The sequence below is a fragment of the Kogia breviceps genome, chromosome 5, assembly GCF_026419965.1.
Source record: "Kogia breviceps isolate mKogBre1 chromosome 5, mKogBre1 haplotype 1, whole genome shotgun sequence".
Lineage (NCBI taxonomy): Eukaryota > Metazoa > Chordata > Mammalia > Artiodactyla > Physeteridae > Kogia > Kogia breviceps.
In genome coordinates, this window is record NC_081314.1 from 39120733 (window position 1) to 39147482 (window position 26750).

Sequence of the window (26750 nt, forward strand, 5' to 3'; positions counted from 1 at the left end):
TGGTTCTGTAGTGACTCCCCGGCTCCCTGGGTCACCGGCTCCCTTTCTCTCCCAGTGCTTGACATGCTTGTGGTGAGAGCACCTCACCTTCTCAAGATTGTTTACCGGAGTAGTTGTTCTCAAACTTTTTCAATCCAAGGACCAATTGAGAAGAGTTAAAGAAAAAAAAAAATCTGTCAGTCATCTGTCCCATCCACACTTTATTTTTAAGTAAATGCTTTATTGAAATACAAATAGAAGTAAAGCGGGAAAATCGTAAGGATACAGTTTGGAATTCTTTTACAACTGACCATACACATGTCGCCAACACACAGATCAAGAAACAGAACACCAAAACCCCTTTCTACCTCCTTCTGGTCTCTGATCCTGACCCAAGGGTAACAGGCATCCAAACTTGTAACAGCATAGATTAATTAGGTCTGTTTTTGAACTTTATAAAAATAGAATCATGGAATTGTACTTTTTTGCGTGTTTCTGGCTTCTTTCACTCAATATTATGATTGTAGCATTCATCCACGCCTCTGCCTATAGTTGAAGTTCATTCTCTCACATTGCCTAATAGTATGTAATGGTCGAATATATCATATTTTATTTATTCCTTCTACTACTGATGGATGTTTGGTTAGTTTTCCGTTTGGTGCTGTTATGATTAGTGCTGCTATGGCTATTTTTTACATGTCTTTTATATGAACATATGTATGCATCTCTGTTGGGTACATCCCCATCTCTATTGGGTATATCCCCATCTCTACTGGGTACATACATAGGAACGCAATCCCCATGTACTAGAGGTTGAAATATATCAGATTTCAGTAGATATTGGCAAATGGTTTTCCAAGATAGTTGTACAAATTTTGATTTCCATTGGCAATGTATGTAAAGTCAGATTTCTCCACATCTTTGCACACCCTTTGTATCATTCCTTGTTTGATTGTTTTAATTTTAGCCATGTTGGTAGGTATGCAGTGCTATTATTACATTGTAGTCTTAAATTTCGTTCCTGGAAAACCAGTTGAGCACCTTTGCAACCAAGGCTGGTTGGTATTCAGCTGTCACATACTGACATGGCCAGCATTTCTCCTCAAGGGTCAGTGCCTGTACTATACTGAGTGCTAATTTTCGAGGACAGCTTTATTGAGGTGTGATTGACATACATTAAACTGCACATATTTAAAGTGTAAAATTGGATAAGTTTTGACATACACCTGTGAAATCATCACCACAATCAAAATAATATCCATAGCAAAGGAAACCATTAACAAAATGAAAAGGCAACCTATGGAATGGGAGAAAGTATTTGCAAATCACAAATCTGATAAGGGGTTAATATGCAAAATATGTACAGAATACATATAACCCAATAGCAAAAAAAAAAAAAAAATCTGATTGATAAATGGGTGGAGGATCTGAATAAACATTTTTCCAAAGACGACATACAGATAGACGGCCAACAAGTACATGAAAAGGTGTTCAACATCACTAATCATCAGAGAAATACAAATCAAAACCACGATGAGATATCACCTCACACCTGTTAGAATAGCTGTCATCAAAAAGATAAGAAATAACAAGTGTTGGTGAGGATGAGGAGAAAAGGGAATCCTTATGCACTGTTGGTGGGAATGTAAATTGGTGCAGCCGCTATGGAAAACAGTATAGAGGTTCCTATTAAAATTTAAAAAAATTAAATTTTTTTAAAATTAAAATTAAAAATAGAACTACCACGTGATCCAGAAATCCCACTTCTTAGTAATTATTCAAAGAAAATGAAAACACTGACTTGAAAAGATATCTGCATCCCCATGTTCAATGCAGAATTATTTACAATAGCTAAGAAATGAAAACAATCTAAGTGTCCATCAATGGATGAATTGGTTTTTTAAATGTGATATATATTTATTATTTAGCCATAAACAAGAAGGAAATCCTGCCGTTTGTGACAACATGGATGGATGTTGAGGGCATCATGCTAAGTGACACAAGTCAGAAAAAAACAAATACCATACAATCTCACTTATATGTGGAATCTAAAAAACAAAAATGAAAAAACTGAACTCATAGATACAGAGAACAGATTGGTGGTTTCCAGAGGCGGGGGCAGGGGGTGGGGTGAGGTGCCGGCAAAATGAGTGAAGGTCCTCAAAAGGTACAACCGTCCAGTTATAAAATAAATAAGTCTTGGGGATGTAATGTACAGCTTGGTGACAATAGCTGATAATACTGCATTGCACATTTTGAGTTTCTAAGAGAGCAAAATTTAGAAGTTCTCACCACAAGAAAAAACGAGTCTGTAACTATGTATGATGATGAATATTAGCTAGGTTTACTATAGTGATCATTTTGCAATATATACAAATATTGAAGCATCATTATGTTGTATCCCTGAAACTGATATAAAGTTGTACGTCAACTATATCTCAATAATAATAATAGTGAATATGCCTACCAGCACCCCCAGAAGTATTTCCCCATGTACTTTTCTACTCTTGTCCTCTGGCCCTTCCCTATTCCTCCAGACCTTGTCTTCGGGCAACCAGGGATCTGCTTCCTCTACCGTATATCAGTTTGCGTTTCCTAGAATATCCTTACATAAATGTAACCATACATTAAATACCAGTTTGCATTTGTCTTCTTTCGCTCAGCATACTTATTAGGATGTTCATTTATGTCGTATCATGTATCAGTAGTTCATTCCTTTTCATTGCCAAGAGCTTTCCACTGTATGGATACACCAGAGTTCATCAGTTCACCGGTTGGTGAAGAGTTGGATTATTTTCAATTTTGGCTATTACAAATAAAGCTGCTATGAACATTCATGTTATTGAGTAAAAATACGGTTTAGTGTCTCTTAAATGAGTAAATACCTAGGAGTAGAGTGGCTAGATGATTTGAAAGGTACATATTTAACTTTTCAAGAAATTTCCAAACTCTTTTCAAAGTGGTTGTATGGTCTTGCACTTCTAGCAGTAGCGTATGAGAGTTCCAGTTTCTCCATGGCCACAGCAACATTTGGTTTGGCAGGTTTTTGTTTTTTTTTTTTTTTAAATTTTATAGGTTTTTGTAGGTGTGTCATGGTAGCTCATTGTGGTTTTAATTTGCACTTCCCTAATAACTAATGATGTCGTGCATCTTTTCATGTGTTTGTTTGCCAAGATATTATGTCTTTGGTGACATTTCTGTTCAAATAATTTACCCACTAGGGGTGAGGATGGGGTGCTTGCTTTGTTATTATTGAATTTTGAAATTTCTTTATGTGTTCTGGATACATATTAATTTTCTTTTAGCAGAGTCTTTCAGAGGAAAGAAGTTTTTAATTGTGATGAAATCTAAATTATCAGTTCATATTTTTATGTGTCATACTTTGGTGTCACATCTAAAAAAAACCCGTGCACAACCCAAGGTCACAAGATCTCCTATTTTATTTGTCTAAAAGTTGACAGCATTATGTTTTACATTTAGGCCCATGGCCCATGTTGAGTTAAGTTTTGTATATGCTGTGAACTATGGATCATTGTTTTTTGTTCGTTTGATTTTTTCAGTGGATATCTAATTGTTCCAGTGCTGTATTTCAGAGAGACTGTCCTTTCTCCTGGTCTGCGTATGGGTTCAATGTTTTATCAGTAAATTAAAAGCACAAGGCTAATGCCATAGATTTCACTTTTAAAATGATGTTTTTATTTTATTTTTTAAATTTTACATTGGAGCACAGTTGAATAACAATGTTGTGTTAGTTTCACGTGTATAGCAAAGTGATTAAGTTGTACATACACATGTATGTATTCTTTTTCAAATTCTTTTCCCATTTAGATTATTACAGAATACTGAGCAGAGTTCCCTGTACTATACAGTAGTTTCTTGTTGGTTATCTATTTTATTTTTAACATCTTTATTGGAGTATAATTGCTTTACAATGGTGTGTTAGTTTCTGCTTTATAACAAAGTGAATCAGCTATACATATACATATATCCCCATATCCCCTTCCTCTTGCGTCTCCATCCCACCCGCTGTATTCCACCCCTCTATGTGGTCACAAAGCACTGAGCTGATCTCCCTGTGCTATGTGGCTGCTTCCCACTTGCTATCTATTTTACATTTGGTAGTGTATATATGTCAGTGCCACTCTCTCACTTTGTCCCAGTTTACCCTTCCCCCACCCCATGTCCTCAAGTCCGTTCTCTACATCTGTGTCTTTATTCCTGTCCTGCCCCTAGGTTCTTCAGAACCTTTTTTTTTTTTTTTTTAGATTCCATATACATGTGTTAGCATATGGTATTTGTTTTTCTCTTTCTGACTTACTTCACGCTGTATGATAGTCTCTAGGTCCATCCACCTCACTACAAATAACTCAACTTCATTTCTTTGTATGGCTGAGTAATGTGTGCCACATCTTCTTTATCCATTCATAAGTGTTGATGGACACTTAGGTTGCTTCCATGTCCTGGCTATTGTAAATAGAGCTGCAGTGAACACTGTCTTACATGACTCTTTTTGAATTATAGTTTTCTCAGGGTATATGCCCAGTAGTGGGATTGCTGGGTCATATGGTAGTTCTATTTTTAGTTTTTTAAGGAACCTCCATACTGTTCTCCATAGTGGCTGTAACAATTTACATTCTCACCAACAGTTCAGGAGGGTTCCCTTTTCTCCACACCCTCTCCAGCATTTATTGTTTACAGATTTTTTTGATGATGGCCATTCTGACTGGTGTGAGGTGATATCTCAATGTAGTTTTGATTTGCATTTCTCTAATGATTAGTGATGTTGAGCATTCTTTCATGTGTTTGTTGGCAATCTGTATATCTTCTTTGGAGAAATGTCTGTTTAGGTCTTTTGCCCATCTTTGGATTGGGTTGTTTGTTTTTTTGGTATTGAGCTGTATGAGCTGCTTGTAAATTTTGGAGATTAATCCTCTGTCAGTTGCTTTGTTTGCAAATATTTTCTCGCATGCTGAGGGCTGTCTTTTCGTCTTGTTTATGGTTTCCTTTGCTGTGCAAAAGCTTTTATTTTTGTTTTTATTTCCATTTCTCTAGGAGGTGGGTCAAAAAGTATCTTGCTGTGATTTATGTCATAGAGTGTTCTGCCTATGTTTTCCTCTAAGTGTTTTATAGTGTCTGGCCTTACATTTAGGTCTTTAATCCATTTTGAGTTTATTTTTGTGTATGGTGTTAGGGAGTATTCTAATTTCATTCTTTTCCATGTAGCTATCCCGTTTTCCCAGCACCACTTATTGAAGAGGCTGTCTTTTCTCCACTGTATATTCTTGCCTCCTTTATCAATGATAGGTGACCATATGTACATGGGTTTATCTCTGGGCTCTCTATCCTGTTCCATTGATCTGTATTTCTGTTTTTGTGCCAGTACCATACTGCGTTGATTACTGTAGCTTTGTAATATAGTCTGAAGTCCAGGAGCCTGATTCCTCCAGCTCTGTTTTTCTTTCTCGACATTGCTTTGGCTATTCGGGGTCTTTTGTGTTTCCATACAAATGGGTATATAGTCATTTTCCCAATGTTGATTCTTCCAATTCAAGAACATGTTATTTCTCTCCCTCTGTATCACCTTTAATTTCTTTCATCAGTGTTGTATAGTTTTCTACATACAGGTCTTTTGTTTCCTTAGGTAGGTTTATTTCTAGGTATTTTATTCTTTTTGTTGCAATGGTAAATGAGAGTGTTTCCTTAATTTCTCTTTCAGATTGTTCATCATTAGTGTATAGGAAGGCAAGAGATTTCTGTGCATTAATTTTGTATCCTGCTACTCTACCAAATTCACTGATTAGCTCTAGTAATTTTCTGATAGCGTCTATAGGATTCTCTAAGTATGATATCATGTCATCTGCAGTGACAGTTTTACTTATTCTTTTCTGATTTGGATTCCTTTTATTTCTTTTTCTTCTCTGATTGCTGTCTCTAAAACTTCCAAAACTATGTTGAATAATAGTGGTGAGAGTGGGCACCCTTGCTTGTTACTGATCTTAGAGGAAATGGTTTCAGTTTTCACCATTGAGAACGATGTTGGCTGTGGGTTTGTCATATATGGCCTTTATTATGTTGAGGTACGTTCCCTCTATGCCTACTTTCTGGAGAGTTTTTATCATAAATGGGTGTTGAATTTTGTTGACAGTTTTTTCTGCATCTATTGAGATTATCATATGGTTTTTATCCTTCAATTTGTTAATATGGTGTATCACATTGATTGATTTTCATTTATTGAAGAATCCTTGCATTCCTGGGATAAACCCCACTTGATCATGGTGTATGATCCTTTTAATGTACTGTTGGATTCTGTTCGCTTGTATTTGTTGAGGATGTTTGCATCTATGTTCATCAGTGATATTGGTCTGTAGTTTTCTTTTTTTGTGACAGCTTTGTCTGGTTTTGGTGTCAGGGTGATGGTGGCCTTGTAGAATGAGTTTGGGAGTGTTCCCCCCTCTGCTATACTTTGGAAGAGTTTGAGAAGGATAGGTGTTAGCTCTTTTCTAAATGTTTGATAGAATTCGCCTATGAAGCATGTGGTCCTGGGCTTTTGTTTGTTGGAAGATTTTAAATCACAGTTTCAATTTCAGTGCTTGTGATTGGTCTGTTCATATTTTCTATTTCTTCCTGGTTCAGTCTTTGAAGGTTGTGCTTTTCTAAACATTTGTCCATTTCTTCCAGGTTGTCCATTTTATTAGCATATAGTTGCTTGTAGTAATCTCTCATGATCCTTTGTATTTCTGCAGTGTCAGTTGTTATTTCTCCTTTTTCATTTATGATTCTGTTGAATCTGAGTCTTCTCCCTTTTTTCTTGATGAATCTGGCTAATGGTTTATCAATTTTGTCTACCTTCTCAAAGAATCACCTTTTAGTTTTATTGATCTTTGCAAATGTTTCCTTCATTTCTTTTTCATTTATTTCTGATCTCCTCTTTATGATTTCATTCCTTCTGCTAACTTTGGGGTTTTTTTGTTCCTCTTTCCCTTTAAGTATAAGGTTAGTTTGTTTATTTGAGATTTTTCTTGAGGTAGGATTGTATTGCTATAAATGTCCCTCTTAGAACTGCTTTTGGTGCATCCCATAGATTTTGGGTTGTCGTGTTTTTATTGTCATTTGTTTCTATGTATTTTTTAATTTCCTCTTTGATTTCTTCAGTGATCTCTTCGTTATTTAGTAGCTTATTGTTTAGCGTTGTGGTCTGAAAAAATACTTGATACAATTTCAATTTTCTTAAATTTACCAAGGTTTGATTTGTAACCCAAGATATGATCTATCCTGGGGTGGTGGAGAAGGCAAGAGTCCGGGGTGGTGGAGAAGGCAAGATGGTGGTGCCCGTGGAGGTGGCCGTGTGTACGAACTCAGCAGCCCAGCTGCGGAGCTGCATCATGTGAGCACTTAAGAAGAAAGTGTATTCTGCCATGTCTTGGCTGTTGTAAACAGTGCTGCAATGAACACTGGGGTGCATGTATCCTTTCAAACCATGTTTTTCTCCGGATATATGCCCAGGAGTGGGATTGTTGGTTCATATGGTAGTTCTATTTTTAGTTTTTTAAGGAACCTCCATACTGTACTCCATATCATACTGTATCCTGTATCAATTTACATTCCCACCAACAGTGTAGGAGGGTTCCCTTTTCTCAACACCCTCTCCAGCATTTATTTTTTTGTAGATATTTTTGCTGATGGACATTCTCCGAGGTGTGAGGTGATATTGTGATTTTGCTTTGCATGTCTGTAATAATTGAGGACCTTTACATGTGCCCGTTTGCCATCTGTATGTCTTCTTTGGAAAAATATGTCTATTCAGGTCTTCCGCACATTGTTTAATGGGTTGTGAGGTTTTTTTTTTTTTTTTTTAAATTGTGCTATTTATTGTTGTTTTTTAATGAGATAGTTCTGTATGCACTATTTATTACTAAATAGAAAAATGTCACAGAACAGTATGCATTATTTTATTACATTTGTATAAAAGCAACAAACAATCCCCCCAGAAGATACAGGGATATATGCCTGGCACAGGGATACAGGGATATATGCCTGGCACCTGGCACAGGGCTCAGCATTTGAGGAGTAAACACATGGAGAGTTTACACATTACTTTTTCACTTTTTGATCTCCTGGACTCTGAGTGTTTATGAACATGCACTACCTCAAAAAAAAATCTAAATTAAAACAGGGAAAAATAAACAAGAGGAAATAGCCACAGGTAGGCCTCCGGGCTCCCGCACACAAGCCGGTGCCAGCAGGGGTGGCCAGGGGGCTGAGGACCCGCTGGAACCCGTTGCTGGCACTGCGGGGGTGGGGGGTGGGGGTCAGGTGGAGGCAGGAGTTTGGTCTCCAGGTGGGACTGGCAGGAACCCGAGGGCAGGAGCCATGCACAGCAAACGCGGGGAAGCACCCAGGAGGCCACTCGGGTCTGGAAAGGGAGGGGGGCGGTGGCCCCGTCCTGGGGACATTGTCCGCAAGTAACGGGTGGGAAGACTTCGTCCAGGAAACTGGGAAAAGCAGGAGGCTACAGAAGAAGGAGCCAAGGGAAGGAAGAACGCAGCGGCCAGCCCTGGAGGTGGAGAGACGTTTCTGAGGAAGAACACATGTTTCCTGGGCTCTGAGAAGACCCGGTGTCTGTGGGGATGCAGGCTCACGTCTCGGATGCAGCTTGCTGTCTGTGGGCCTGAGAATCACGGACACCACCAGTCCTGGCCCCAGACGGACAGGCCAGGGTGCTTTCTGCTGTTAGTCAGTGTTAGGACTTCCCCTGCTCCCAGCACGGGAAGCGGCTAAGCCAGGGGGTGCAGAAGCCCCGGGAACAGCTCAGCACTTGCCCTGTGCCGGCAACACATGCCCGCCCGTGCTGCCCTGCCGAAACCCACACTCCCCTCCGTGCTGCCATTTGCTTTTTCCGCAAAAGTGTGGCAAGAGGGGTTTACATGAGACTAACAGTAAAAAAAAAAAAAAAAAAAAAAAAAAAAAAAAAAAAAAAAAAAAGTAAAATAAATAAAAATAAACAAAAACAAAACCATGAAAGAGACAGGTGTGTCTTCTTAAAATACGATCCGTGTCCGCCGCTCTCTGCCCCACCTCCATGTGGCCAGCACTTTGCGTGACTTGAGCCTAGGGTGGATGTCAGCGCCTGTGAGAATCTTTTTATTTAGACATCACGAGGCATGTGAGCAGTTTTGAACACGGCCGGCTGCAGTGCTGGTGCACAGAGACGCCTGCTCTTTCTTCACCAAACTCTCCAGTTCAAACATGTCTGCAGAGCATGATTCATGGTGTTTCTTTCTGGATTGTCCAGTGGGTAATTGCTGTACAGAAACCAGAGAAACAGATGTAGACCCTGAACCCTGGCTATAAATTTTTGTTTTATGATTATGGGTTTCAAATGTGCTGTGTCACACTGACAAATACACAGTTACACTGAAACAAAATGAATTTGGGGCTCAAACTTTTGCTTTTTTGTTTGTGGTTGGAAATACTTTTATTAGAGTTCCTTTTATCATTGATCAGGCATAAAGAAAACAGGGGCAATGATACATATCAGAATGTCATTTTATGCCTTACTAAGAGGATATTTGGGAAACGGTTCTTCCAAATGGTTTTTCATTAATGTTTAAAATAGGTGTCGATAATTTAAACTTCATTATCCACAAATCAACTAGGCCATTTTTCACCTTCTACCTGTTAATTAATCTTTATGGTGCATGGATATGTATTAAGAAACTGGGGCTTATTTGTGTATTTTTCCCTTATCTTTTTTTAAGATGAAGAAGGTAGAAGAAGAATCACGTTTTCAAGAAGTATAAGAATTAGATTTACTGACGAAGAAATAAGAAACGTGTGGCTAAATTTGGGGGCTTCTTTGTAAGTTAACACTTGGATTAAATAATAACCCTAATAGTTGCTATCCACATAATCGATTCATGATGAGAAATCATGAACTGACTAGTGAATACTGTCGCACAGTAAAACACCCATAATGTTCCACTCACAAGGATTTAAGCCCTGATCCTTCATTTCAAGGCTCAAGTTTATTTCTCTACAGTTAAGAGAACTGTGTTCCTAGGTGAATAGAAATGTAAAATTTTCTTGTGCAAAGAAACAAAACACCAATCTCTGAACCCCTACCACACAAAGACACACACACACACACACATACCCCTCTGTTATTGTTTTTGTGCCATGACAGAGTATTGAGGAAAGAAATTTGGGAGCCACTGTCTCCCTTAAGAACTGAGAGTAAACAGAATTTGGGGGACCCCATCCACATGTTCACTTCCTTGTGACCAGTGCACCCTACCCTTTGGAAAGATGTTGAGTGAGAAAGTAAGTGCCATGGGTAACCCGTACACACACACACCTGGCCACGGTGCCATGTTTCTCATCTCTTAGTTCCTCCTGCTGTACTTTAAATATAGCTCCTTCCTCTCCTTCCTCAAAGAACTTTTCACCCACCTCCATGATCCTGTACAAAACGAGCCTAGTTTCCAAGGCACTCTAAGGGCCTTAAATAAGCATTTGGACCTATAAGTCCCATGTACCACGTGCAGCAATTGGCAATGTGGTGCTTTGTGTATCTTTACAACTATCTTAATGACAGAGTGTTAAATGTTTTGTAAATTCCTCTGCGCTCCTTGTTTAAAATGTGTTTTCATTGTAGTTAAAGGATTTCTTATAATAAAGCTCTGTTACCAAATGATGACCATATAAAAGAGAGAGAGAGGAGAAAACAAACACATAGTTTCAGCAAAAGCTTTTCACCCCTTTATCGCCCTGGACTTTGCAATCGCAAGAACTGAGCTTTCTGGGCTGCAAATTGTTTGCCTACACCTTCCTGAAAGAGTCTTTGACTTGGTAAGTGTGTGCCATGCATACTTTTCATGTTACACCATGAGTGCCACTTAGCAACTCTGCTAGCCGAGCAGCACGGGGCGAGTGCCCGACAGGCTTTTAGAAGGCTTGGATGCCAGGGCACATTCCAGCCCATTCACAGAAAGGAGACTGCAGCGCGCCCTTCCCTGCGAGGGGCAAGGAAGCCGTCCCCCGTGCCCGCCCACTCGCCCTCCCTGCTTTGTGGGAGAATTATTAGTCAACGGTGGAGGGGCAGTGGAGGACTTAACGTGTTTTAATCCCTCCCCTGGAGCTTCCTTTCTTTGATGTACGTTGCATCCTTTAAGCAAGTGGTGCAAAATGGCTGCAGGGTGGATTGGCTCTCCCGTTCACAGCTTTCTGCCTGGGTTGATTTGTAAACTCTGCATCTGTCCTTCTCAGGGATGGCTGAAAAGCTTCAGTGTGAGAGGTACAAAAAATTAGTCCCTTTTCCTTAAAATTACTGTCTTCTAATAAATAGCCAGGTTTGAGCAGGGTCTAGTATGGGTGAAAAGTGGCCCTTGGAAATACAGAACTTTCACACTTAACCAGTTCTCAAATCTGTGTTAGTTATGTGGGGGTGGGGTGGGGTGGGGATGTGATGAGAGGGCTCATCCGCGCTCGTCCACAACAGAAAAGTTATTTCCACGTTGGGCTGGGTTTCCAGGGAGCTGGGTCCTAGCCATGATTCTGAGCTGTGGGACCTCAAGCAGCTCTCAGCCTCCCTGGGCTTCTGTTTCCCCAGTTAAAAATAAGAGGATGAGTCACAGCTAACTGGTCTAGGGTGTGTGCTGAGTGCCATGCAAGCAGTGTTTCTTTTTGTCCTCACAGCAATCTGTTGAGGTGGCCAGTAGCATGCTCCCATTTTTCAGATGAGGAAACTGAGGCTTGGGGAGGTTAGGTACTTGTCCCAGATCCCATAGCTGCTCAGTGGTTGGAATCTAGTTCAGTTTGACTTCCACATCCACACTGTTGACCACTGTATTATATTATGAGGTCCTGCATATCTGTGTGATTGTCTGTGTGTGTCTGGGGCAGGAGGAGCTACCGATAATTCTCGATTCCTTCGTAGGCTGCGTGTAGACTTGGGAGAATTTTAAGAAGTAAATGAATCCAGAAAGCTGGATTTTTTTTTTTTTTTTTTACTCCCGAGCCAACGCAGTCCCTTCGGGCGGCAAGAGGGACAGACTGAAAGACTTGTCAAATGTAAAGTTTCTGGACCCCAGGCTTCCCCAGGGGCGGCTCTTCTCCGTGCTCCGGTTTAGGGCTTGCTGTGCTTTTGCAGGAGTGGAAAAACACACGCGTTACAAGGCATTTAACAGACAGACAGGCGCACAGAGGAATGTAAAGGCTGGGCCGGGGGCGGGCGAGGGGGGCGCGCGGCCGAGCGAAGCCCCGCGAACTGGGGAGCGAAGGGCGGGAGCTGGCGAGCGGCGTCCCGGCCCCGCGCGCTCCTCCCGGCGGCTCCGGACAGCGCGCACTCCTCCTCCCTGTGGCTCCGGGCGCCCCGGGCCCCGCGCGCTCAGAGCGGAGACGCGGGGCGGGAGGTGCGCGCGCCCGGGCCGCGGGCCGCCCGCGCGGCGGGGCTGCTGGGAGTGCTCGGCTCTGTGAGAATCCTGGGAGCTGGTGATGTCAGACTCGCTGGGTCATTTGAAGGTTAGCAGCCCGGGAAGGGTTCACCGAAAGTTCACTCGCATATATTAGGCAATTCAATCTTTCATTCTGTGTGACAGAAGTAGTAGGAAGTGAGCTGTTCAGAGGCAGGAGGGTCTATTCTTTGCCAAAGGGGGGACCAGAGTCCCCGCGCGAGCCGCCTGAGGACGGGGATGCCGAGGACGCGCGCGAGCCGGGCAGGGCTGGTCTGGGCACCGTCCGGGTAGGATCCGCACCGCATTCCGAAGGCTTTTTGCAGGCGTCTGCCTAGAAGGAGAACTTGGGCTCTTTCTGGGAACCCCCCGCCCCGGCTGGATTGGCCGAGCAAGCCTGGAAAATGGTAAATGATCATTTGGATCAATTACAGGCTTTTAGCTGGCTTGTCTGTCATAATTCATGATTCGAGGCTGGGAAAAAGACCAACAGCCTACGTGCCAAAAAGGGGGCAGAGTTTGATGGAGTTGGGTGGACTTTTCTATGCCATTTGCCTCCACACCTAGAGGATAAGCACTTTTGCAGACATTCGGTGCAGGGGAGATCATGTTTGACTGTATGGATGTCCTGTCAGTGAGTCCTGGGCAAATCCTGGATTTCTACACTGCGAGCCCGTCTTCCTGCATGCTCCAGGAGAAAGCTCTCAAAGCATGCTTCAGTGGATTGACCCAAACCGAATGGCAGCATCGGCACACTGCGCAATGTAGGTTTATTTTTTCCCTTCTTCTACCAAGAAAAAAATATGAATTGTCTCGCTTGCATGCAATGAAGACATTGGAAACAAATTGCACTGGTAGCCAGACAAAGGATTTAATGCTGAAAGGGTGTGCTATGCTGGTGTGCATATTGATTCCCTCTGCTGAAAATTTCCTGTTAGGTGTTTTCTTCCCAAACAACCCCTGCCGACCCCTGCTTCTCTCCTTACCGAGCCTACAGTCCCTTGAAAACAGTTTTAGAAAATGTGCATGGGGGGGGGGGGAGTAGAGTGACCACAGGACTTTGAAACATTCTTCAAGTGAGGCAATTTGACAACGTTTGTACAGTTTTAACTAAGATATATGCAGAGGGGAATTTAACTTTGCTGTTCTTTGGATTAGCTACTAGTTATATGTATACCCCCCCTTGTGTGTTTCAACAGTCCAAAGTAATTAAAATATGACATCTTCCTTGCAAGGAATTTAGCCTAATTAAGGTTGCTGCTGCTCCTGAAGTTCATAAACCACCAGTTAAAGCTGCCGCCGCCAATGTTTTCCTTGCGGGGGAAAGGCAATATTTCTTAGCATTGACCCTGCTGCCACCTTTCCGAGTCACTTTGTTGCTCTAAGAAGTTGCTGTTTTGCTAGAAAACTACTGGCAATGAACACCCCTTGGGCTGAGCCATCCATTATTTCCATATCTTGCAATTCAGCCGGGAACCTGGACGTCGGTTAAAGGAAAGGAAACATAAGTGGGGGAGCCCAGTTTTTTAAAAAAATATTGACTATTTGGTTATCTGATTCTGAGAGGCACGCACTGGTCAACAGTAGCCTGGCTACAGGCTTGAGAAATGACCAGCAGTCCCAGAAAATCCCACCTTCACGGGTGGCTGTAGTGGGAGCCTGCTGGACGCATCGCTGCCCTGACAGTGATTTAGATAAATGGCTCAGCTATCTATCAAAATGTTTTTAGTACTTTATTTGACAATTCATTGGAGCATTAGCCTGAAAATGACATTTTAAATCTTTGTTTTCAAAGAGGTCAAAGTTTAACTGGAAGAAATTGAGTTTTCCTAATAACATGATGACTTATCTAGAGAGAGGGAAGAAAAAAGAGAGAGGGGACAATGACAAGATTTAAATCGTCCTCTTCTGAAACTTTTTCTTAAGAATAAAGACTTGCTTCAGGGGTCCAGGAAATCAACAGGTTTGTAGCTGAAAAGTCAATAACCATCTGATGCCAACAGTCTAGCTGTCTGACTTAGCATTTCGTACGTAGAGCCATAACCAGGGTAAAAAGAATATCATTTTTGGAAGGCGTCCTCATTTTCAGCTGCTTCTCAAATGCTTTTTCTTTCCTGCTGCCTATTTTCTTTCTGGAGAGCTCAAAGAAGCTGTTAGAAAATAATTTTCCAACCCACGAACAGATCTTTTAGACCCTACCCTCCTCCTCTCTGTAGCAATTAAAACAGTATGAACAATTTCATTTGGAATCTTAGGGAACTAGGGCTCCCTCAAACTTGTGAAAGTTTTAATGAAACGTTTTTTAACAAAGGAAAGAAGAATGCTCAGGACCCTGGCGTCAAGCTATTAGACCTAGTAGAGGTTTTACAAGTAGACATTCTTCCTTTTGTAATTAACTCTCCAAAAGTGCCTATTAAGTTGCAGGAGTTTGGGGGGGAACTTTGTTTGTTCTTGAACAAGTTAAACAAGGGATTTGCCTTATCTGGGGAGAGGCTAGTGGTGAATGTGTCATTCACCTAGGGCCAGCTGATAAGCAAGAAGTGTTGATAACAGCAAAGTTCAGCTAATCAAAGAAGCTTGCATTAGACAAAGTAAATAAAGGCAAATGACAAAGGGATTTCAGAAATTTCAGTGTCTTATTTTTGTAAGCAGGGCAATTAGTGCTCACTGTGGTCTATTTCACAAGGGTTTGGATCCCACCCCCGGACTCCAGGTTAAATGAATAGAGTGTAAATATCGCTCAGGCCCCTGCAGAGTCGTACAAACCGCTTTAGGACAGGTCAGTTTAGTTGTTCAAGTGGTTTAAGTTTTTAAGCATAAATAAAAGTTCTGACACAGCTCTGCCACGCGGTGTTTGCCTCAGGGTGGCACAGCCAGTTAGGGCTTTTGAAGTTAACGCATATTAGGGCCCTGTTTGTATAAGTACAAACATAAAAACCGCAACCTTTTCCATTTTACTCAATGACTGTTTTGACAAGAAGCAGATCTGTTTGTGCTCTTAACACAGAGGAAACAGTGGGCCAGAAGGGAAAAAATAGTACTAAATTCTAACCAAAACTATTTTCTGCTTTGAGAGCCTACTTATTTTTTTATGGTGTGTCTGTGTAGGAATTGGAGTAAACGCTTTGAATGTACAACACACCAGAAGCATTCTTTGAAAGGTGTTAGAATATTCTCTTTATTTTCCCTTTTAATTTTAAGACAGAAAAATGATATGCCAACCAGCTGTCGGTTGGAGTAGGGCCTGTGAATTGCCTCTAAAAATTCGAAGTCAGGAGTAGTGAGTTACTAAGGGAACATGGTGTAAATAATATGATTTAAGACGGCCCCTGGAGGTGTCAGAGTCACTAGGTCTCTCTTCAGGTGCCTCGTGGATTACCTTGGGTTTAGGCTGCTCCAGATGTTTTCAGCATTAATTGCTCAGTGAGCATAAGATAAAGCCTAATATTTGTGGTCTAAATATAGTAGTTGCTTTCAGTGAAATCATGAGTGTGACAACTTCTTGGCCCTTTTCCCTGTCTTCTCCCTGCTCATAACACATCAAAAGAAAAAAGGAAAAACAGATTTTCTTTTCTAACAAGGAGAAATAATCTGTTTTTAAAAACAAACAGTATCGATGTTATGATTTAGGAAGGAAAGATGTCTCCTTTCCAAAGCACTGGGACCTGAATTTTAAGTATTAAACAGTATCTAAATCCTCTCCTAGTGAGATATAAATTGGGGTCAAAGTGGCAAAATCAAAGATACCCTCTGAAAGAGAGACTAAATAAAGGCTGACAGCCACCGTATGAACTGAATGGGGTTTTGAATAAATATTTCATTGAAAAGGCTCAATTGTTTTTCTAAAGTAGGACATAATTTTCTGCTTCTCGGCCACATGACAGTGGTAACTAACACCATCAGAAAGAAGAAAAGAAAAGGGAATTCTACTTAAATCTCAGGGAGTGCAGGATCACAAAGTTTTCCTTCTCTGTAGGAAAAAATAATTACTAAAATTTTTTCAGTACCCAGGTAACTCGGCACTTTGGGTAGGGAAGCACTGATGTGCAACTTACAAGAAAAAATGCAGAAGTTTAAATTTTATCACCAGAAAAGGATAGACTCCCCAAAAAATAGATCAGAATGCTAGGAGAGGTAGTCATGTGTCCCTTAAGCTTAGGCTCTTGGTAGCATTTGATTTCCCAGCCCAAATGCAAAGCCCTCACATCGGAACTAGGCCTTTCTTCTCTTAGTAGATAAATGACCAGCAGCACAATTTCTGATAGGTTCGCTGACCTGAACCAGAAGTTTTCTTCTCATTTTTGGAAGCCCGGGGCTCTGACCATATATAACCAGTCGGTATTGTCATGAACTTTGCTTTAAAGCACAAAAGAAAGTTCTTCTGGATATCAGGTGCTTATAATTTCCCTTCAACATGTTAAGCCCCAGAGATGGCTAAAAAAAAGAAAGAAAACCTTACCGTTTTCTCCTTTCTACATTCTTGTGAAATGTAATGCATAGATAATCTCAGAAGGGAAATATGTGATAAATGATGAAGATTATAAATTCTGCTGTCAAGGAATTTAGAATTTTTTAAATCGAAAAAAATTTTTTAAAGGCTGGGATTTTTTAACTAGAAAGTTACTCTCTGCGAGGAAGATGAAGATGCAAAACCAAGTTGCAAAATAGAAACCTCTTCGAGTCGAACAGGACTTACGAAACAGTGAATGCACTGTTCATTTTAGAACATCTTAAAAAGAATTTTCTATAGAGTTTGAGTTACATGTAAGTGCCAATAAATTTCTCCCTAAATGACATTTTTATACTTTAAATGTTCTAATATAAATTCAGTTAACTATCAATTAACTAGATTATCTCGGAAATGGGAGTTTTTTGGTGAAGGTTAATCAGAAAAATCTGGGCTAAAAACCTTTCCAAAAGATATTAATGTAGAATCTTGCCTTTCAAATTACAGGGTAGTTATGTCAGTCATACATCTCAGATTTTCTAGAATAACCCACTTTCAAATATACTGCCACAACTCCCACATAAGCCATTGAAATATGCCAGATATTTCAATATTATGACATCTCCTAGGGTTGCTCCTTGCACCCAGGAGTGGCACAGAAAGCCTTTGTTTGGACTTGATGGTCAGTATAACTGGAGCACTCACAGCTTAATTTTTCTGTCATGACTGAAGATCGCCTTGTGCTTCTGGGTCATTCTTCTGAACACAGATTCCTTTTGTGGCAAAATGTAGATCTGTAAATAGAAGGCGTCCCTTGCAATATGGATTTAAGTATTATGACCGTGGCTCTGATGCCAGCGTGTGTGTGTGTGTATTGGGAGAGGGGAGGGGTGGAATTATACGTTGAATCACTATGAACAAATCTGTATCAGTTCTTGGCCAGCTTCTTCGTAAAAAGTTGGAGTTGGAGGTGATGGAGAAAGGAGAGTTAACTCCAGTTTCAGATTTATCAGTATCCTGTCTGTAAGTGGCTTGGCCCAAGCACCTCTTGTTAAATAGGAGATGAGATAACCTGCCCATCTGTAAGATCTAATAACACAATCTAATCACTCAATATGTCGCCCTGAATGCTCTTTTCCTTCCCGCCTCCTTTGCTTCATCACTAAGATGCATGATTCCCATCCCATCCCAGCCCCTAAACCCCTTCCGATGAATAAAAAATAAAGTTGCAAAAGTTCTCTCCACCTAGGCAGCCGTAGAGGGTGAGCCTGCAAGTATTCTATTATTTATCTGGAGCTTTCAGAGCTTCTTAGATGGGAATTCAGACAGGCAGTGGAACCGCTGACTTGCTTTTTCTCTGGCCTTGCAGGATGGGGAGCTGAAAGGGGGGCCATTCAGTAAGATAAGACTCCTGGTCCCCAGCACGATAAGGCAGGATAACAGGAACTGACGTCAGGAGGTGACCCAGCCTTGCTGAGTGTTTCCTCTCTCAGAGCACTGACTCCCCGGCAGCTGATGAAGCAAACTGGGACGGGGCGGGAGGGGAGCTGATTTTAACAAGGCTGATCGTGGGTGACAATGTCCCTCATTCCTGAAAGGAAATTTCTCTAAATGGAACAAAGACTGACTTGGGTGTGGTTTTAATAAAAGCAGATTCTGAGATTATAACTGCAATTTTAGGTTGTCATGTACTAGATCTTTGTTTCGCAGCTGTCAACAGTTTCCCTCTGATGTCTCAGAAGACAGTCTATCCAGCAGTCAAATATCATCCCCCGTGAACCCTGCTGACTCTCCACACAGAACCAGATGGGCGGAATTCACATTGTCAGAGTTAATCCCTGGGACTCCTGTTTACTTTTCTAAACACCGCGTTCCCACCCCATTGGCATCATCTGACAGCAGGTGAAAGCCACTGCATTTGCCACCAGCCCTGAAACTGCCTGGCAGTTTTTCCTTTCCTCTTCCCTTCTTCCTTTTGTCTTAAACTCAGATTTAAAAAAATTTTTTTTACTATTTCTTACCTTTACAAGTGTCACCAATTTGAGGTCTGGAGAAGGAGAAATTCTAATGAAAGGGTCCTATTTTATTTTTTCAAGTTCATGTCTTCACAGTCTACTCTTAAAGATTGCTCTTTGTTTTGTTTTTTTTAACTTTGAGTATTGAATAAGGAGTTATTCTCCTGATTCGACTCAGATATAGTGAAATGTTTGTTTTTGTTGTTGATATTGATCAATTACTCTTCACCACTGATTAAATGTTATCAAATCAGGAAAAAAAAATAGCTAAATTCAAAATACTGTGGTAGAAATGATGCAGGTAAGACCAGATAAGATGAGTGTATCAGCTAACCTGAAAACGAAGCTTTGGATCACATTTATCCTAATACTTCCCTAATTTTCAGAGCAAACGAAGACCTCAGTAACAAATACCTCTTCTCAAAAATATTAAAGCTTTGGGGGCTACAGTACCTTTGTCTTATCAGAGTTCATGATTATAAAAAGGCTGATGATCTGAAGGCTGTTTCAGCTTCAAAAGATTTTTTAGGGTCTGGCCTATTGGAAACCTTAGGGGTATAATTAACTAAAATGGAAATGGAGGCAAGCGAAATTTAGTTCCTGATGTTTTAATTTAGCTCAGTACTGCCATGTGTTGTTGAAGAGAATTCTTAAAGGCAAACATAATTATTTCATTATGGTCCTCAGAATGCTTTCATTGGCTTTAATGACAAGAAGCTGTGTAAAAAGGCATACATTTTAATTAGTCCTTATATTTACATCAGATAAATAACAAATAATTGATGAAAAACAAGTCTTTGGGATGGATGATTTCACATAGTGCGATGGTTACAGTTTAATGATGAAACATTTCTCTGTTGCTTTGCATTTTAATTATCTAGACATTACAGTAGTGGTGCTGTGGAGCTAAAATACCGTTGTTGCCATTTTATTACCAAAAAAATCACAATTAATGCCTGTGAATCAGAAGTGGGAAAAGGTAGCTAGAAGCGTATCTCAGAGGAAGTAAATTGCCAGTCCCATTAATTTAACTACGTGTGTTAGCATTCATTTTGATCACTTTTATCTTTTACCCTTCATCTTTTTGGATTAAGACAGTCAGGGGTTTCACATGCGTTTTGATGATTACATCTCCTAAATACCGTTCTTTCTGTCTCGCTGGCTGTGTTGAAGACTTGCCTGAAAGTACCTTGCCAAGTGTGTCCTGGAAACTCAGAGAGCCTTCTCCCACGTGATAGGCACACTTTACCTTTGATCTTATATGAAAACCCATTTCACATGATTCATCTGTTTTGGTGTACAGAACACTAATTGTTATTATTGATTTTAAATTCCGTGACCATTACAAGTAACCCGGATGACTGGCAGATAAAGGGTAATAATCCATGGAGTTCTGGAACTGTTTCATGTTTGTCTGGAGTACTTTATGTGATCAATATTAACTGCCCCATTGAAACTAACTGCTGTATCAAATAACAGTCAATCAAATGAATGTGCTTAGAGATTATTTATTGAAAGCTTTAATTGTTCACTGGGGCCCTGCTTATCAGAGGAAACAATAGGAACTAGAGACAGGATGAACGGGTTTGGATTTGCTGAGAAAGTCGGAGGATGCAGATGAAGGCTGTCTTTCTGCTTCCTGGGCCAGAGTTTCCAGAAACCCGTGTTGGGTTTCTAGCGGCACAAGTCCTAAACGGGCTCACAGAGGTTATCCTGCCACCTGTACAAGGAGAGCGCTCTAGAGAGGTAGGGGTAGTGAGTTCCTTGCCCTCAGCCCAGAGGCTGTGGAGTTGTCACTCTGAGAGTTTTACGGCGGCCTCTCTGCCCGCTCACGCACATGCATTACCCTGCGAGCATCTCTCCATCTGTGGTCCACGCGCTGCCCATGGGCTGAGAAACAGCCTGCCTTGACATGGGATCGATGTCTACGGCCATGACTTGGGACACTGCAGGATTTGTAATATAATAGCTAACGTAAATGAGGATTCTACTCTGCCCAGAAAACACACAGAGGTCCCTGAGTAGAGCTTCTCTGGTTTCAGCCTGACACTGAGGCTTGCATGCCTTCACTGACAGCGACCGTGTTTGTCGAGTTGGCGTCTCTTTCCTCTGTGAAATGGTTCCTCTGACTGTGGCCCATCACCCGGGGGACCATCCTTCCTATTTGTCACAGTGGGACAGCACTGTGGTCCTGGATGCAGTGGCATCCATTTGGAACAAATAATTGGCTTTTACACCTGAGCATTGTCACCTTCCAGGTGGTCACGGTACACTTTGCCCAGAGATGCTGTCAGGGGCCAGTACATTTCGATTACTCACTGATGGATTCCATCTTGCAGAGTCCTGTTCAACAAATGGCTCTTGGATGTCTGCTGTGTGCCAGGCTCCCTGATGTGTTCAGGGGTTGGTGGGAGGCAGGGGAACGGGACGGACACACCAAGATGAAGCCCATGTGGTCCCTGCTCTCTGGACTCACAATGTACAGGAGACGCTTGTATACATGTCACTGTGACACAGCCCCCTGTAACACAAACACAATCTCCTCAGGACTTTGAACCTGAGTTTGATTACAGAAAGAACTAAAACCCACTGAGAACCAGAGCTGGTGCGTAAGAGGAGGATCACATAGGTTACGCATTTTTGTCATAAGGAGCAGGAAAGAAGTTTTTCTGGGGGTAGGCTGCAGAGGTACATTCTAAGTGCAGTTTATGATGCGGAATTTTAAGCTACGCAGTGGAATAAGTGCATACCTTCTGAACTTGCTTCTTGAAGACTCATATGGATGTTTCGAGTGTCTGTTAAATAATGTTCTTTGGGGGTTAGGTCTATTAGATTATATATATTTTTAAATCAGTTAAAAATTTTATTGGAGTATAGTTGATTTACAGTGTTGTGTTAGTTTCAGGTGTCCAGCTAAGTGATTCAGTTATACGTATACACATATCCATTCTTTTTCAGATTCTTTTCCCATATATGTTATTACAGGATATTGAATAGAGTTCCGTGTGCTATACAGTAGGTCCTTGCTGGTTACCTATTTTATATAGTAGTGTGCATATGTTAATCCCAAGCTCCTAATTTATCCCTCCCCGCCACGTTTTCCCTTTGGTAACCATAAGTTTGTTTTTGAAATCTGTGAGTCTGTTTCTGATTTGTAAATAAGTTCATTTATGTAATTTTTTAAAACTTAGATTCCACATACAAGTGATATCATATGGTATTTGTCTTTCTCTTTCTGACTTAACTTCACTTAGTATGATAATCTCTAGGTCCATCCATGTTGCTGCATTATTTCCTTTTTGTGGCTGAGTAATATTCCACTGTGTATATATGTACCACATCTTCTTTATCCATTTGTTTGTTGATGGACATTTAAGTTGCTTCCATGTCTTGGCTGTTGTATCACTTCTTTCTTTATGATTGTTTTTGTGACATCTTGCTGTGTAAAAAACTGCCCCCAAACGTAGTGACCTAACAATGTATTATCTCATTATTCTGTGGGTGGACTGGGCTCAGCTGGGCAGATCTTCTGCTCCACATGATGTCAGATGAGGCTACAGCTCCCAGGGCTAAAATGGGCTGGAAGTCTGTCACTGCTGGTGCCCAGGACTGGCAGTGGATGTTGGTTGGTGGCAGAGAGCTCAGCCGGGCTGTCACCTGAGGTAGCTGCGTGTGCCTTGCGCTTCTCTCTGCATAGTGGCAATATTCCGAGAGGGGGGGTGTGGAAGCTCCCAGGCCTCGGAAAGGCTGGGGCAGAGCTGGCGTGCCATCACTGTCACCACCTGCTGTCGGGGGAGCGGCACGGGCCAGCTCGCCTTCAGTACGGCTACGTGTCCATGGGGAGGGACCAAAAACACGCAGCCATCTTTGGTCCCCATGGTCATCACAACCATGCCCTAGAACACGAAAGAAATGATTGTCTTCTGATATTAGAGACCAACTTAAAGAGCTGTGGTGGGGTGTTTAGTTTGCTTTCTGGGCTGGTTAAATTTTTAACAAGATTCTACTCTAATGACTGTACCTACCTCATTATCACAAGCAATCCTGTGAAGCAGGTACAATTTGCCTCTTTTTACGGAAGAGGAACTTGAGGCTCAGAGAAGGTGAGTTTGACAGCAGTTTGACCCTGTCACCTGAGAGCCGAGTGAAGACTTCCTGGAAGATAGTTATGCCCCAGTAATACCAAGAAGGAACCATGGAGTGCTTTGGTTTTGGGAAAAGGTGGAAAAGAGAGAGAGAGGTGAAGAACTGTCCCACAGAATTTCCTCTGATGACATTATTTCTTTCATAGAAGCCACAGCCTTTTAAATTGTGGAAGAAACCAGGAGGCTATTTACTCTTGTGTTCCATCCTGTTTGTAGTTAGTGTCTGTGCTGGCCTGGTCCCTCTATGGCTCACAGGAGGCGGGGTCGGGATCAGTCTTGGGTTTGCTGAAGAATTGCAGGGAGGTGAGAGATGAGAAAGAAGGTTTTCTTGTTCTTCTGGTTCACTCAGAACTCTTGTCTGGAGATGGGTACCGGTGGTGGTACCTCCTAGTCAGCCAGCACTATTGCATCTTCCATTACTGGAAAAACAGGAAGAAAAAAAAAAACAGAAAAGTTTCCAGGAGACACTGAAAAATTGATATTTTGGTATTTGCCACGTAGTTTGTTTAGACGGTCCCAAACCTATGAAAACTGACTATTTAATGAAGTTTATGTGGATCAAGATGATGATGACTAGCCTCTCACATAATGCTCTTAGTTCAGTGGTTTGAAACACAGTTTGCTCTTCATATCTACAGGTTCCACATCTGCGGATTTGACCAATCTCAGATGGAAAATATTCAGAAAAAAAATTCCAGAAAGTTCCAAAAAGCAAAACTTGAATTTGCTGCACAGCTGGCAACTATTTACACAGTATTTACATTGTATTTGCAACTATTTACATAGCGCCTACATTGTATTAGGCATTGTAAGTCATCTAGAGACGTATATGGTGGATGTGTAGGTTATACGCAAATAGTACGCCATTTTATATGAGGGACTTAAGCATCCAGAGATTTTGTTGTCCATGGGGATCCTGAAACCAATGCCCCAAAGATATGAAGGGGTGACTGCTATTTTAAGTGCAATATATTGTTCTGTACTTGGGATTTTTACATACCGTGTTCTACCTGTTTCTTTTGTTTGAAATCTAGTTGTTGAATTATGGATTTTGAGGAGACAGATGGGCTAACTGAAGTGACTGTCTGCGGGTCATGTACTGGGTTCTAGGTGGATGCTCCACGCGTTCCTCTGTGTATAGCGTGGTACAGTGGAGCTGGCACTCTTCATGCACTGCCTTTGCTGTTGCCTCAGTGGTTTTCATCTGTACCATTGATCCATAACACTTACCTTGCAAGCTTACCATAGACTTAAATAAGAGAGTTTCTTTAAAGTACTGAGACCTAATACTCAGTAAATAATTTTCCCCCAATACTTTACTATGAAAAAATGTTTAAATGCAGGAAAGTTGAAAGAATTTTACAGGGAACCCTTGGATACTTACTACCATATTGACCATTAAAGTTACCAGGTTTGTTTTCTGTTTCTTCTCATTTCTCCTTTTTAGTGTGTGTTGTTTTATAGACTGGGTTCCCTTACTAACCTGGGAAGTCTCTTGAGGTCAGATACGGTGTCCTTTACCTCTGTCTTCCCAATATGGTCGCATGCTATTAGTACAGCTAGTAAATACCTGGTCAGCACTCAGTTAATCATGGTTGAGTCCATGGATATAGCTGTTCAAGCACACCACCCCTTAAGGTCCCAGATACCGGCACTCTACAGTAGAACTTTCTGCAAGGACGGGAACCATCGGTAATTCTGTGTTGTCCAGTACGGTGATGGCTGGTCATGTGGACCTATTGAGCGCCTGAAATGTGGCCAGTATGTCTGAGGAACTGAATTTTTTATTCTATTTAATTCTAGTTCATTTAACTTTCAATAGCCACATGTGGCTAGTGACTACTGCATTGAACAACATAGCTCTATATACTCAGCTATTAATATTTTTTCAGTATTTGTGCATTCTCTTTATTTCCCTTTTCCTTTAGTCTCTATTATTCTCTCCTCTACTGCTGTTCAGGAGCTCTAATTATCTCTTTATGTAGAGGGTAAATAGACTGCAGGAGAATGTAAACAGAATGCTGGAGGGTAGTGATTTCAGTCATTGTTTAACTTGTTTTCCTTCTGGGAGGAACCCTTTTTTCTGGGGCTTGCCAAATACTTAGCACTTATTTTGCTTACACTTATTTTGCAGAGCTCAACCAGGATTTTCCCAGAATCCCAGTGGGCTGGACTTGAGGTCTGTTTCTTGCAGCAGTTCTATTGTGGGAGAATACAAATCCTAGTCCTGTGCTCCACACCTGCGTGGTTTTCAAATGGATATAGAGTATCTCCCAACCTTTTCCAGCTACTTTCAACTCTACTTAAACATTTTAAACTGCAGGGAGGCAGAGAGGAACAGACCATACTCTGTGGAAGCCTCAGTGTGTGTTCTCGAAAATGCCACGCTTTCTCTCCCCCGAGCACCTTCTGCTCGTATATGTGTGTTCTGCTTAGTAACCCAGTGCCGGGCGCACAGTAGGTGCTCAGGAGATATCTCAGTATAGTTCAGTGAACACGAACTTGAAATTCAGAACATCTCAAGTGGTCTCTGCTCTTGCTTATTTGTATATTTTGGGGTCACTCAAAACACCTGAAGTAAACTGTAGGGAGTGGTTAGAACTTGGGAGGCCCACGTTGGCCGTGATGGCAAGCCCTTACAAACGTGTCAGCTGAAAAATTGGCCTGAAAATATGAGAACGTGGTATTTCCTTGGGCTTCTGGCACTCGCTTTGATATCCTTGGAATAGAATCTCCGATGGTACTTCCCGTTCACATTACCACTCCTCCCTTCCTTCTTTTTTTTGTCCATCCCTAGAAATGGGATGAAGAAATTAAATAGAAATAGGACCAAATTAACAATCAAGAGAAACTTTTTAAAAAAATTTATTGAAGTATAGTTGATTTACAATGTTGTGTTAGTTTCTGGTGTACAGCAGAGTGACTCAGTTATACATATATATATTCTTTTTCATATTCTTTTCCATTATGTTTTATCACAGGTTACTGAATATAGTTCCCTGTGCTGTACAGTAGGACCTTGTTGTTTATCCATTCTCTATGTAATAGTTTGCATCTGATCACCCCAAACTCCCGATCCTTCCCTCCCCCACCCTTCCTCCCCCTTGGCAACCACAAGTCTATTCAGTCAGAAGAAAGTTTTGAACCAAGGTTTTTTTCCCTCCTGAATAGTTTCAAGTTGTGACTGATTTCTATTAAAATGAAACAACCGCCATCATCCTAATTAATATTTATTAAGTACATATTATCTGCATATTGTACCAAGTGCATAAAGTGAATTCTGTCACCTCATTGTCACAGCAGCCTGAAAAGAAAGGCACTGTTATTGCTCCATTTTACAGATGAGAATGCCCAGATACAGAGCAGTTCAGGCGCCCAGATCCATGAAGTAGGAGAAAGCGGGTCAAAGTTCCCCTCTCAGCTTTGTGTGACGTGGGTTTCCTTTCTTCTGCCAACTCTGCAAAGTAAACTCCCATGTCCTTTGCAGGGAGGGGGAATGAGGAAGGTTGGAAGCCCCAGAACCCGCAGTCTAATAAAAGGGTTTCCAAGTGAAAGCTGGAAACAATACATTTTTAACAAAATGGGCATTTACTCTAATTGCTGTGCCCCTACTGTTCAATTCCTTTTTATGTCCTAATTCATTAAATTATGTGCACACACAGGCTTATTATTTACAGATGTATGCACTTTAAACAGGCTCATGTGAAACAGATGT

General features: G+C 41.3%; 1 protein-coding gene across 4 annotated transcripts in view; it reads left to right on the plus strand.

The window, feature by feature from the left end:
• Window positions 1-26750, plus strand: part of RARB (retinoic acid receptor beta) — a 432877-nt gene that overhangs the window by 235201 nt on the left and 170926 nt on the right. The window contains exon 1 of one of the 4 annotated variants that reach the window (XM_059065578.2): window positions 12362-13192. The exons of 1 other annotated variant lie outside the window; for it this stretch is intronic. In XM_059065578.2, coding sequence (XP_058921561.1) covers window positions 13036-13192 — 157 coding nt within the window. In that variant the 5' untranslated portion in view covers window positions 12362-13035. Of the gene's footprint in view, window positions 1-12361; window positions 13193-26750 lie in introns of those variants that run through there. 2 more of the 4 variants (XM_059065580.2, XM_067033890.1) reach the window with 2 other exon arrangements.